Source organism: Bubalus bubalis, chromosome 5 (genome assembly GCF_019923935.1).
Source record: "Bubalus bubalis isolate 160015118507 breed Murrah chromosome 5, NDDB_SH_1, whole genome shotgun sequence".
Lineage (NCBI taxonomy): Eukaryota > Metazoa > Chordata > Mammalia > Artiodactyla > Bovidae > Bubalus > Bubalus bubalis.
In genome coordinates this window covers 20,163,746-20,178,672 of record NC_059161.1, presented here as the reverse complement: position 1 = coordinate 20,178,672, position 14,927 = coordinate 20,163,746, and the positions used below count along the sequence as shown (strand labels likewise).

General features: G+C 37.7%; 1 protein-coding gene across 9 annotated transcripts in view; it reads left to right on the top strand.

Annotated features, from left to right (window-relative positions):
* The window catches only part of TDRD5 (tudor domain containing 5), an 82,260-nt gene that overhangs the window by 7,938 nt on the left and 59,395 nt on the right, over positions 1 to 14,927 (top strand). For all 9 annotated transcript variants that reach the window (XM_025285549.3, XM_044942786.2, XM_044942790.2 and 6 more), the window contains exon 4: positions 597 to 790. In XM_025285549.3, the coding sequence (XP_025141334.2) occupies positions 597 to 790 (194 nt within the window). The remainder of the gene's footprint in view (positions 1 to 596; positions 791 to 14,927) is intronic.

Here is a 14,927-nt window from a genome sequence, read left to right as displayed (position 1 = left end):
AGTCTGTTATTCCTCATCAGGATATCTTGGAAGTAATTTTTTTCTCTTTTCAGCTTGATTTTAGGGTAAAGAAAGAGCTAGGCCTTGCTAGGCCTTCATGTTTTTTAACAATATACCTTTCTCCTGTGGTGTTTCCCTACCTACTAATCTTGAAGAAAAGAATCTAAACTCTAGGATAATACCCTTTATTCTGTAGCTTTTCATTCTCCACCTCTCCCCTCATAACCACTAGATGGTTATCCAGTTTGAAAAGCATAATTCAAGCAGATTCTTTATTTGAAGACTTAATGGTCTCCTAAACAAGATACAGCTTTTTTGATTTTTACCTATTGAGTGTTGCCTCTTGGTAATGATTTTCAGGTGTCCTTAAGTAGAGTTTTAGAAACCCCTGGTCTTTCAGTAACACCTTATTATCTCTTGGTTTTGTTCTGTAGATGACTTAATCATTTCCATTGTATGTAAAGTTTATTGGCATACTATGAAAATGCAAGCTGACTCTTTAGTTCTAAGGGCCTAACCTCTATATATAGCCACTAGAAGATAAACTAGAAATTGGTAGTGATAATTTTTCTCTCCTTTTCTTTTATTCACAAAAGGTAAGATTTTCACCCAGCCTTTTAGAATGAAGCAACAAGGGTCATATCCCATAGGCTTCCCAGTAGCAAAGGCATGCTTTTCACAACCCACTTCAAACATGGAACCACCAAAGCAAATACTGGGCATGGAAAGGAATTCTAGATCAAATGTAATGGAGACTTCAAGGCTGAATCACAGTGAAAAATTAAACCAGGTAAGATGTCTGAGTTTGGCGCTGTAAATACACCAAAACTGTCTGTAAATTTAGTGGTTATTATTTAACTCTCATGGAAAAATTGCCCTTTTGAAATTCAAGTCATTCACTTATTTCAGATTTAACTTAAGCATTTTCTGTGGCTTTGTGGTTTAGTAAGAAGTGAGACCTGGCAGTGAGAAAAGAGTACAATTTTATCAACTCCTTGGTTTCTACTATTTTCTGCAGATGATTCCCAAATCTGTATCTCTAGTTCCATCTTCTCATCAAAGTTATAGAAGCATATTTGCAGCTTACCTCATGAGTATCTTCACCTGAATGCTGGCCCTGACACTGCAGTCCTGGTAATGTGACTGTAATGCTGAAGGACTTTGAGTAAAAACTATTAGACTAGAACCAACAAAAACCCAGTGAAGTTTGCAAGATGAACAAGTAGAGCTCAAAATAAAGTCATGGAAATTAAAGACATAAAAGTGCCTTATTTCTACATGTAACTTTTACATGTAAAGTTTTCCTAGCACCATTTGTTGAAGAGACTGTCTTTCCAGCATTGTATAGTCTTGCCTCTTTTGTCATAGATTAATTAACCACAGTTGAATGGGCTTATTTCTGGGTTTTCTATCCTGTTCCATTGAGCTATATTTCTATTAATATTCTTGTGCCAGTATCATACTGTTTTGATGACTGTAGCTTTGTAGTATAGGCTGAAGTCAGGGAGCCTGATTCTTCCAGCTACATTTTTCTTTCTCAAGATTGCTTTGGCTATTTGGGGGTCTTTTGTGTCTCCATGCACATTTTGAGATTTTTTTTGGTTCTAGTTCTGTGGAAAATGCCATTGGTAATTTGATAGGGATTACATTGAATCTGTAGATTGCCTTGGGCATTACAGTCATTTTGACAATATTGATTCTTGCAATCCATGAATGTGGTGTATCTTTCCACTTGTGTGTATCATCTTTTATTTCTTTCATCAGTATCTTAATAGTTTTTGGAGTACAGATCTTTTGTCTCCTTAGGTAGGTTTATTCCTAGGTATTTTACTCTTTTTCATGCAGTGGTCAATGGAATTGTTTCTTGAATTTCTCTTTGTGATCTTTTGTTTTTAGTATATAGAAATGCAATAGATTTCTGTGTATTAATTTTGTAACCTGCAACTTTACCAAATTCATTGATGAGTTCTAGTAGTTTTCTGGTAGATCTTTAGTATCTTCTATGTATAGTATCATGTCATCTGCAAACAGTGACCATTTAACTTCTTCTTCCCCAGTTTGGATTCCCTTTACTTCTTTTTCTTCTCTGATTGCCGTAACTAGGACTTCCAAAACTATGTTGACTAAATGTGGTAAGAGTTGACATCCTGGTCTTGTTCCTGATCTTAGAGGGAATGCTTTCAGCTTTTCACCATTAACTATAATGTTAACTGTAGGTTTGTCATATATGGCCTGTATTATGTTGAGGTATGTTCCCTCTGTGCCCACTTTCTGAAAAGTTTCTTTCTATAAATGGGTGCTGAATTTTTGTCATGTATACAATGGAATGACACTCAGCCATTAGAAAGAATGAAATAATGTCATTTGCAGCAACATGTACGGATATAGAGAGTGTCATATTGAGTAAAGTAAGTCAGAGAAGTATTGTATGACATCCTTTATATGTGGAATCTAAAAAGAAATGATACAAATGAACTTATTACAGGACAGAAACAGACTCACAGACTGAGCTTATGGTTGCCAGGAGGGGAGAATGGGGTAAAGGATACTTAGGGAATTTGGAATGGGCATGTACACACTGCTATATTGAAAATAGATCGCCAACAAGGTCCCACTGCATAGCGTATGAAACTATTTTAATGTTATGCGGCAGCCTGGATGGAAGGGGAGTTTGGGGGACAATGGATACATGTAATGTGTATAACTGAGTCCTTCACTGTTCACCGGAAACTATCACAACATTGTTAATTTGCTATACCCCAATAAAAAAAAAATAATAATAAAAAGTCCTTTTTTCTATAACTTTAAAAAAATTAGCTTTAGTAACTTAATTTACATATAGTAAAATCTATCCATTGAAAATGTACAGCTTGAGTTTTAACATCTTGTTTGCTTTCAGATTTTGGTTATGAATAAAGCTGCTGTAAACAGTCTGTGTGCAGTTTTGTGTGTAGACATAAATTTTCAGCTCCTTTTTGTTAATACCAAAGAGCCTGATGGCTTGATTATATGATGAGAGTTTAGTTTAATTTTACAAGGAACTGCCAAACTGTCTTCCGAAGTGGATATATCATCTTGCATTCCCACCAGTGTGAGAGTTCCTGTTGCTCCACGTCCCCATCAGCATTTGGTGTTGTCAATGTTTTGGATTTTGATCATTCTACTAGCTGTATTGGAGAAGGAAATGGCGACCCACTCCAGTATTCTTCCCTGGAGAATCCCATGGACAGAGGAGCTTGGTGGTCTGCAGTCTATGGAATTGCAAAGAGTTGGACACGACTGAACAACTGATATACACTAGCTGTATGGTGATACCTCACTGTTGTTTTAATTTACATTTCTCTAATGACATTATGTTGAACATCTTTTAATATGCTTACTTTGCTATCTGTATATCTTCTGTGGTGAAATGTCTATTCAGATATTTTGCCCTGTTTTTAATTAGGTTGTTTGTTTTCTTATTGTTGAGTTTTAATGGTTCTTTGTATATTTTGTTTGACAAGTCTTCATCAGATATATCTTTTGTAATTTCTTTTTTTTTTTTTTTTTTGCAGTTTGTGACTTTTCTTTTCACTGTCTTTATATTCTGTCTTAGAGCAGAAGCTTTTTATTTTAATGAAGTCCAGCTTGTCAGTTATTTTTTTTAATAGATCATATCTTTGGTGTTGTATCTAAAAAGTCATTGTCATACCCAAGGTCATCTTGATGTTCTCTAATGTTATTGTCTAGGAGAAGCAATGGCACCCCACTCCAGTACTCTTGCCTGGAAAATCTCATGGACAGAGGAGCCTGGTGGGCTGCAGTCCATGGGGTCGTCGCTAAGAGTTGGACATGACTGAGCAACTTCACTTTGACTTTTCACTTTCATGCATTGGAGAAGGAAATGGCAACCCACTCCAGTGTTCTTGCCTGGAGAATCCCAGGGACGGGGGAGCCTGGTGGGCTGCCGTCTGTGGGGTCGCACAGAGTCAGACACGACTGAAGCAACTTAGCAGCAGGAATTTTAACAGTCTGTATTTTACACTTAGGTCTCTGATCCACATTGGGTTAATTTTTGTGAAAGGTGTAAGGTCTCTCTCCAGTCAGTTTTTTTTGCATGTGGCTGTCCAGTTGTTCCAGCACCATTGTTGAAGATTCTCTTCACTGCATTGTATTGCTTTTTCTCTTTGTTGAAGATGAGTTGGTTGTATTTTTGTGGATCTATTTCAGCATTTTTTGTTCTGTTCCATTGGTCTGTTGGTCTGTTCTTTTGCCATTACCAAGCTATCTTGATTACTATACCTTTATAGTAAGTCTTGAAGTCAGATAATGTCAGTCCTCCAATTTTTAAAAAATATTTATTTTTATTTGGCTGGGTCTTAGCTACAGCACTCAGGATCTTCCATCCTTCTTGTGGCATGTGGGGTCTTCTGTTTGTGGCAGGTGGGATCTTTTTCTTTTTTAAGTTTTGGCACGCAGATTCTTTTGATATAAACTCTTTAGTTGTGGCATAAGAACTCTTAGTTTTGGCAGGTGGGGTCTTGTTGTTCCCCAACCAGGCACTGACCCTGGGCCCCCTGCATTGGGAGTGTGGTGTCTTAGCCACTGTACCACCAGGCAAGTCCAGTCCTCCAAATTTGTTCTTCTCCTTCAATATTGAGTTACTTATCCTGGGTCTTTTGTCTCTCCATATAAATTCTAGAATCAGTTTGTTGATATCCCTCAAAAAGCTTGCTGGGATTTTGATTGGGGTTGTATTGAATCTGTAGATCAAGTTGTGAAGAACTGACCTCTTGATGAGATTAAGTCTTCCTATCCACAAACATGGAATACTTCTCCATTTATTTAGTAGTATTAATAGCTCTTTGATATATTTCATCAGAGTTTTGAATTATTCTTCATACAATTTGTTAGATTTATACCAAAGTATTTCATTTTGGGTGCACTGACTTAAATGGTCATGTGTTTTTACTTTTGAGTTCCACTTCTTCCTTGCTGGTATATAAGAAAGTGATTAGCTTTTGTCTTATTAATGTTGTACTCTGCAACATTGCTATCATTGCATATTCATTCTAGTTTTTTTTGGTTGATTCTTTGGGGTTTCTGTATAGACAAATATGTCATCTTCAAGCAGAGATAGTTATATTTCTTCCTTCTGAATTATTATACAGTTGACCCTTGTTGAATACTGTGGGGATTGGGGGCACCCACCCCTTGCACGGTCAAAAATCTGCATATATCTTTTGACTCCCCCAAAACAACTCCTAATAGCCTACTGTTAACCAGAAGTCTGATAATATAAACAGTTGATTAACATGTTTTGTATATTAAATGTTATTATATACTGTATACTTATGATACAGGGCTTCCCTGGTGGCTCCAACGGCAAAGAATCTGCCTGCAATGCAGGAGACCTGGGTTCGATCCCTGAGTTGGGAAGATCCCTGAAGGAGGGCATGGCCACCCACTCCAGTATTCTTGCCTGAACAATCCCCTGGACAGAGGAACCTGGCAGGATACAGTCCAGGGGGTCTCAAAGAGTCGGATACAACTGAGCAACTAAGCACATACTTATGATACAGGAAGCTAGAGAAAAAAGTTTTAAAGAAAAGCATAAGAAAAACATATTTACAGAACTCTACTATATTTATCAATATCATAAGTTTACATTGTTTACAGGATGAATCATCTTTCAGTACTTATATCAATGATGTCTTACATGATACAAAACACTGTATGTATTATATATATTATTAACACTAGATGTCAAAAATGAAAAGATAATGTGAAACAAATTAATGTTAATTATAGGTACAGTGATTCATACATTGATATTGTAGAAGCAGCAATATGATTGTTTTATGATAGCCTAAAGTAATTGATATGATTGCTTCATGGTTGCCTAGCCTATACACAACACTATGACTTGTCATAAAATTTTTATGACATACAGCATTATAGTTACATTCATAATACAGTTTTGGGAACATTGTTACATTTTTTAAAAAACCACTTATCTGTAGCTATAGGCTAATGAGCAGTTTCTCCAATAAGGAAAGGTATATTGCACACTAATATAATTCTTTGAAAGTACAGTTATAAAACAGTAAGAAAATGGACACATTGTTAATTTTATCTTAAATGTCACTCATCTTATGCCTGTGTATGGATAGACCAGTATCTGCATGTATTTTATACGTTCATGACATATGTTTTTAAATTTTTTTGAATATTTCTGGGCTACACAGTTCACCTGCAAGTTTATTCAAATTTTCATAAATCTCTATAATTTTATATACTGTTGAAACAAATCTGTAAGTGAATCCATGCAGTTCAAATTCACGTTGTTCAGGTGTCAGCTGTGCTTTCCATTTCCTCCTAAAACAGAGTTGAGAAGCACCGGTGAGAGAGGACATTCTTACCTTGTTCCCAATTAACTATTTTTTATGATTCTATTTTATTGCTGTTATTTGTTTATTAGTTGTGACTCTTTAAAAAACATTTTTAGTGGATGTAGATGCTTTAGGGCTTTCAACCTATATTTTAATTTATCACAGTTGGTCCTCGTGTAATATTATACTATTTCATGTAGACTAAGAACTTTAGAACAATAGATTTACATTTCACTTTTCCCACCTTTTGTGCTGTTGTGATACATTTTAATTGTATATATGTTATATGCTCCTTAACACATTTTTGTTTCACTTTAAAGTATTTTGATAACAGTGATCTTATGTTGCATTTAATCCCAGATTATTTTTCATTTTAGATATTTTTCATTTCTGCATATTCCACTTAGATCTTCTTTATATCCTTTATCTCTTTATTGTGTTCATACTTTCCTTATATATGTAACCATTTTTTTGGATGCACTGCAGCATGTTGGATCCTAGGTCCCTGACCAAGGATTGAATGTGTGCCCTCTGCAGTGGAAGCGTGGAGCCCTAACCACTGGACTGCCAGGGAATCCCCTGTTTTCCTTTTTGATATGGTCATGTTCTCTACCTCTGTGCATGGCTGGCAATTTGGATTAGCTGCTGCTGCTGCTGCTAAGTCGCTTCAGTCATGTCCGACTCTGTGCTACCCCATAGACGGCAGCCCACGAGCCTCCCCCGTTAGCTGCTAGACATTATGAATTTTTCATTGTTGAGCTTCACTCAGTTAATTTACTTGGACTCGACTGATTATTTTGAGTTTTGCTTTTAAGACTTGTTAGGGCAAGTACTGGGGCTTCCTGGGTGGCACAGTTGGTAAAGAATCTGCCTGCCAATGCAGGAGATGCAAGAGACGTGGGTTTGATCTCTAGGTCAGGAAGATCCCAAGAGTAGGAAGTGGCAACCCACTCCAGTATTCTTGCCTGGAAAATTCCACAGGCAGAGGAGACTGGCGTGCTACAGTCCATGGGGTTGCAAAGAGTCAGATACTACTGAGCCCTAGAGGGTTATGGTTAGGTTAGAGGGTTTACTATCCATTGAATTTTGTTCTCTTAAAATTCATATGTTGAAGCCCTACCCCTGATGTGTTAGTATTTGGAGATGGAGCCTTTGGGCAGCAATTAGGTTTAGATGAAGTTGTGAGGTTGGAACCCTCATGACAGGTTTAAGTACCCTTGTAAGAAGAGAAACCAGAGAGCTTGCTCTCCTCCTCCATGTGCATATAACAAGGAAAGGCTGTGGGAGCATACAGCCAATCAGCCATCTGCAAATCAGAGAATCCTTACCAGGATCCAACTGTGCTGTGTCAACTGAAAAAATGCACAACCCAAGAGCTGAGAGTTATATTTTATTCAGCAGACATTCATATTTCAAGCGAGGAGACAGCCTTTCAGATAAATGCCGAGGAAACTGTTCTGAAGAGGAAGGTGCAGGGTGGGGTACGGGAAGGATATATAGGAGTTTTTATAATAATACCAGGTAGTCGGAACAAAAGGCTACTGTTAATAAAAGAAAACTAGATAGCTCAAGTTATGGAATTTAGTTAGGATTTTTCTGCATAGGGGAAGATGCAAGAGTCTGGGCTCACTGAAATCATTCCTTTGATGTGAACCTCAGCTATCTGGGGCCAGTGTTCTGTAATGCTGTACCGTTGAGTGCAGCTGTGTTCTGATGGCTGCTAGATGGTAGGCATTCCTTATTTCTCCCTTAGGATTCATGTTGGGGGTGGCTGCAAATTGCTGATGACTGCAACATCCTTTATTTACTGATATGGCAAGCAATATTTTATCCCTGGTGGCTCAGTGGTAAAGAACCTATCTGGCAGTGCAGGAGACAGGATTGATCCCTAGGTCTGGAAGATCCCCTGGAGAAGGAAATCACAATCCACTCAAGTATTCTTGCCTGGAGAATCCCATGGGTAGAGGAGCCTGTAGAGGAATAGGCTACAGTCCATGGGGTTACAAAGAGTTGGACTTGGCTGAGCAACTAAACAACAGGAACAATTTTATTTTTCAGATGGAAGCCTGATTTTGGGCTTCCAGCCTCCAGAATTGTGAGGAAATGAATTTCTGTTGTTTGCAGCCACCTAATGTCTGTTATTTTGCTATGGAACTGTTAGTAGACTAAGACTTCTAGTCCAAAGAAACCTTCAGTCTAGGGCTAATTTGGCTCCACCACTGAGGCATTTCCTTTCTGAGGAGTCACCTGGATGTGTTAAGAGGAGGTCCTTCCATTCTGCCTTAGTCAGTTCAGTTCAATTACTCAGTCATGTCTGACTTGGTGACCCCATGGACTGCAGCATGCCAGACTTCCCTGTCCATCACCAGCTCCTGGAGCTTACTCAAACTCATGTCCATCCAGGCAGTGATGCCATCCAACCATCTCATCCTCTGTCATCCCCTTCTCCTCCCGCCTTCAGTCTTTCATAGCATCAGGGTCTTTTCCAGTGAGTCAGTTCTTTGCCAAAGTATTGGAGCCTCAGCTTCAGCATCAGTCCTTCCAATGAATATTCAGGACTCATCTCCTTTAGGATACACTGGTTGGATCTCCTTGCCAGTCCAAGGGGCTCTCAAGAGTCTTCTCCAGCACCACAGTTCAAAAGCATCAATTCTTCAGTGCTCAGCTTTCTTTATAGTCCCGCTCTCATTATCCATACATGACCACTTCCTTAGTGGGAACAGTTAATTTTTCTCAGCTCCATGTGAGCTCTGGGTGTTGTGTGGCCTGTTGCTTCTTGTTTGTTTCACCAGTTTCAGAGAACATCCCCTTCCCCTGCCTTATGTATAGATCACTCGTCATCCAGAAACTTCGGGGTCCCTCTACAGATCTCCAGAGCTATCACTGTCTGTGCCAGTCCCTCTTCTCCATACCTATCCATATATTAGCATCCTTGTCCTTCCCAAACTTGAATTTGTCTCCTCAGTTCATGTTTCTATTACCTCTTTCTGGGCTGCAGACTGAAAATTCTCCAGGCTGCCAGGTGGGGCAGCTTAGGCTCTCCACTCAGTTGTGCACTGTTCTTTAACATCTGTAACTCATCTGTAACTCAGGTTGTTTATGGCAGGAGGGTGGGGGTCATAACTTTGGTTCAAGTGATACTTTTTAATAAAGAAAACTCAGCCTAAAAAAGTTATTCATAGTCCTGCTGCCAAAAGATAGTTTTCACTCCATTCCTTTCCTAGTGACTTCCCCATTTTTTAGATCTCTTTTATTTTTCTTGGCATTTCCTGTGCTGGAGAGACCTCACACCAGTCTACTCATCTTCCTTTGTAGGTAAACTTGCTGTATGCTTGTCAATGCCTATCTTTATCTTTGAAATTCAGAAGATTACAATGAACGAACTGTTGGACTCTTTCTCTTTTATTTTATTAAAAAGATTTGCTGCAGTACATGGACTCTTGGCACACAGGCTCTGCGGGGTCTTCTGTGGTTGCGGCTAGGAATCTAGGTGGCTTCTGTTGTAGAGCGCGGGCTCTAGGGCATGCCAAGTTTAGGACCTTTGTGCCTGGTATGGGTCCAAGGAGAGGAGTTAGACACAGAGACACTTTTCCTATATTTATTTTCCTTTGAGTTTCATCCTGTGTTTTGTAGCCCTAAGAATTCTTCATAGATGGAACCTGATCACAACATTTCACTTCTCGTTGGAGCTTTTTGCCACCAAAACTATTTAAATCTTTTTCTAAGGAGTAGGCTTTAATTCCTAAATCATATATTTTAATTTCCTGGTGGGACAGACTCTACATAATTATCAGATCCCACATAATTCTATTTATAAAAAGTACAACTTTCTATTCCTTAAAATTGTAGATCTATAAATTCGCCAGGTGTTGCCTCAGAACAAGTATATGTGTGTGTTTTTATATTCATAGAAAAATAATAGATACATTTATAACTATAACAAATTTGTTAATTTGAGAATTTTTTGATCATCTGTGTTTTATGTTTTTTTGTAGTGAGCATACATTATTTTTGTTATAAGAAAAAATGTTATTAAATCAGTTTCTCCTTTGTAAAATGAGGACTGGAGTTTCTTCATTTTTTTCACCTGCAAGAGGAACAGGCCAACTTGTTCATTAGTATCCTATGTTTTCCTATTTTCCTGTTTTATTTCACAAAAGCAAATGGTTAGAATAATTTAAACTATTTTTGTAAGACATGGATAATCTTTTTACCACATTCTATTCAATTTCCTTTATTTTGATCTCTTTAGGGTAAGTTTAGATGAGAGGTGAAAATGTGAATCAGCAAGTATGGATTAGCCATTATTATTCTAGTGAATGAAGCCTCAGATACTCTAGCCAGTCCAGCTCTTCAGAATTCTCTGCCTGAGTGTGTAAGCCTACAGCACAGCTAACAGTGATGTTACTTAATAGGTTACTGACTGAAAGAGTGTTTGGTTCAAGTACAGGGATCTGGTATTTCTTTGTTCTCTAGCTTTACAATCAAGAGTACTGTCAGTGAAAAAAAATGAATCAATAGTTGATGTAAGAATGAAATGGGAAATTTTATTGGAGCCAGCCTGAGGATTATAACCCACGAGGCGGTCTTTCAGAAAGTTCTGAAGACTGTTCCGCTTGTTAGAGGTCAAGGCACAGTTAAATCAGTTTTTGAGACCAAGAGTTATACATCAAAGTTTACATAGTCCAACAAGGTGAGTAGTGGGCTCTTGTGACCCCCTAGAGGATTGAGAAAGGAATGTTGTCTCCTAGGGAGTTACTTTGCTGGAGCCAGAAAGGAATTTTTTTTTTTTTTCTAAGTGGGCATTCCTGTGTCTTCTAAGGGAATCTAGTTAATGTATAATTCAGACATACAGTACACACTAAAGCGAGTAATAGCTCAAATGGGCAGAGAGAGATTTTATGTTTAACTTTCCTGCCCTGTCTTAAAATAATTTTACTTCACAGTACCCTGTCCTACCCCACATTTAGAAAACTTCATTGTAATATTCAACATGAGATTTAAAGTAGGTAAACCTGGAATTATAAACAAAATTCTGGTCTTGAGTGAATTGAAAATCAGGGCTGGGTGTTAGTTTGCAACTGACTTTTGCACTCAAACAATTGATAGTTTTTACATGAATTAGATTCTGTGATTGGTGTTGTATATAAGAATAGAAGCTTTTTTAAAATTTATTTAAGAAAAGAAACTTTTAAAATTTTACTTGGTGACCTGGCTCAACTGTCTCAAAAGAGTAACCTCAACAAGTAACTGGATATGTTACACAGTTATGTGGTTCTCTGAAACATACATTTACTGGTCAACGTAGAGTAGCTTTTCCCTGCCTATTTTTTCCATGAGTTCAGATGAAATTTTTAGTATGGCAAGTCAGATTCCATACTTACCTAGTTTTTAGTCAATTGAGATACTTAGCAAATATTTGAGCAGTTGAAAGCGTCACTTCTGTGTGTGTGTCTGTGCCAGTTTTGTGATCTTAATCAGAAATGTATTAATGTTTTACCATTTGGCCAAACGGTCTGCAATATATTCTTCTAAAGATGTTACTTCTGTTCCTTTCTGCTTTTAGCTTCATGCATCTTCTTTCCAAAATGCTTCCACCCTCAAGTTTCTAAATATCACCCAGGTGTCTTACATTTTACAAAACTTTCTTATTACAAAAGTAATACAAATTGATTGCAAAAGATTTACAGTACAGGAAAGCACAGAAGAAAATGAAAATCACCTATTCTTTTACCACCCAGAAATGTTGACTTTTTCTTTTAAAGAAAATAAAATTAGCATTATTCTGGTCCAGGTTTGTGACTTGCTTTTTAAAGTCAGGATTATGAATTATGAATATTCCACATTGTTAAATATTGCAGTACAACATAATTTTTAATGGTAGTATGGATATGCCATAATTTTTTAACTTGGGGATTTAGGATGCTGCTATTTTTGCTATTAAACATAACCTTATTGTTGAAAATCTTACTCAGATTTGTACAGATCATCAGTTTCTCCATAGGATAAAATTCTAGATAAGTAATCACTGCATCTTGGAGAAGGAAATGGCAGCCCACTCCAGTATTCTTGCCTGGAGAATTCCATGGACAGAGGAGTCTGGCAGACTACAATCCACAGGATTCCAAGAGTTGGACACAACTTAGTGACTAAACCACCACCACTGATCATTATATCAAAAGAAATGTGTACTTTTATGACTCATGATGTGTGTAGTTAATTGTCCTCCATAAAACTTGTTTCAGTTAACATTCACATAAGATGCTTGTGAATGGGCTGCTTTAATTTGTACCTTTCCTAGTACTCAGTATAAATTGATGGTTCATCCAAACACCGTCCCCAACCTCTCCCTCCTTACCAACCCTTTTCTAAGTTAGATCTCCCATTGCTTTTCTAATACTTTCAAGTATAGTATTCTTTGACACTATATTTGACAAAGTATTTGACACTTTGATGCTATATAGTATTCTATGACAAGTCTGTGGGGTTTTCATAATCTTTATCATAATTGTAATTATGTAGTTATATGACTGTTTGATGGTGGTCTCTCTTCACTAGACTGAAAGTTGCATGAGGGCAGTGATCATACCTAGTTTATTTACCCCTGTATTCAGTGCTGAGTACAATATGAAGTGCGTAGTATGTGTTCAGTACATATTTGTTGAGTGAATAAATGAGCATTATTGTAAAACTAATATTCCAATTTGATAGGCAAATAACCATATCTGACTATTAATATCTGTTTATTAGAGGTTGAACTTTTATTCTGTTATTGGCTAGCTCATGTTAATTTTTTTAAATCAGTTGCCTTTTCATATCTTTGTCCATTTTTCTGAGGAATGTATCTTTTATTCAGAGCTCTTCTCTGCTTCTTCTTGGGTCCTGTAGGTTCCTATCTGAATATATATATATATATATATATATATATATAATGGGTTATTTTCCATCTTTATCCCCTTATATAATCCTTTGTTCACTTGATTTATTGTCCATTTTTTTCTGTTTGGTGTGTAGGCATCTGAGACTAAAGCATTGTTGAAATCAGGGTCCCCTCTTGATTACTTTCTTCATGTCAATCACTGATTGCCTCTCACTCTTTTTTAAAATTTATTTTTGGCTGCACAGGCTTTTCTCCAGTTGTAGCAAGCAGAGGCTACTCCCTGTTGCAATGCTCAGGTTTCTCATTGTGGTGGCTTCTCTTGTTGCTGAGCATGGGCTCTAGGGCTGCAGGCTTCAGGAGCTGCCATTCCCAGGCTCTAGAGTACAGGCTCAATAGTTGTGGCCCGCAGGCTTAGTTTCTACGAAGCATGTGGGGTCCTCCCAGATGAGGGATCAAATCTGTGTCTCCTGCACTGGTAGGCTAACTCTTCACCAGTGACCCACCAGGGAAGCCCTACCTCTACTCTTACTCCCCGCCCTCGCACATTGTAACTATTAACCTCTACTTATAGATATTTCCAAGATTACTTGGACTTTAATAGATCTCCCTCACCCCATTCAGTATAAAGTCAGCAGAATTTAGTCTTCTAGTTTGAGGCAAAAAACCTTTTTTTCTTATCTTGAGGTGCTTTCTGTTCTTAGCTAAGAGTCTATCATTTTGACATCTTAACCCCAGCTTGGCAAATATTTTCTCAAAAGGACCAGGTAGTAAGTATTTGAAACTTTTTAGGGCCTAATGATCTGCATTATAACTACCAATTACTGCCCTCATAGTGCTAAAGCAAGCTTGGACAGTATGTGACTGAGTGATAAAGAAATTGTGGTACATATACACAATGGAATATTACTCTGCCATAAAAAGGAACCCATTTGACTCAGTTCTAGTGAGGTGGATGAACCTAGAGCCTATTATACACGGATAAGTCAGAAAGAGAAAGACAAATATTGTGTATTAATGCATATATGTGAAATCTAGAGAGACAGTACTGACGAACCTATCTGCAGAGCAGCAGTGGACACGCAGACGTAGAAAACAGACCTGTGAATACAGAGAGGGAAGGAGAGGGCAGAACAAACTGAGAGAGTAGCATTGAAACATACACATTACCGTATGTGATATTGGTTAGCCAGTGGAAATTTGCTGAATGACACAGGGGACTCAAATCTAGTGCTCTGTGATAACCTAGAAGGGTAGAGTGGTATGGGAGGTGGAGGGAAGTTCACGAGGGAGGGGACATATATGTATACCTATAGCTGATTCATGTTGCTATATGGCAGAAACCAACACAATATTATAAAGCAGTCATTGCCCAATTAAAAGTAAATAAGTTAAAAAGCTATATGAATGAGTCAATATGGCCATGTTCCAATACAACTTTATTTATGGATACTGACAGTTGAATGTCATAAAATTTTCATGTGTCACAAAAATTAATTTTTTTTTTCCTCCTAGCAGTTTGAAAATGCTGAAACAGTTCTTAGCCAGTTTTGACCCACGGGCCATAGTTTGCTGACTGTGTCACAAGCCACGCTCCATAGAGAGAACTCATGCTTATAATCACCATCCTGCTACTTCCCTCCTAGTTTCCAAAACTCTTGGAATTGATTAAAAGCCAT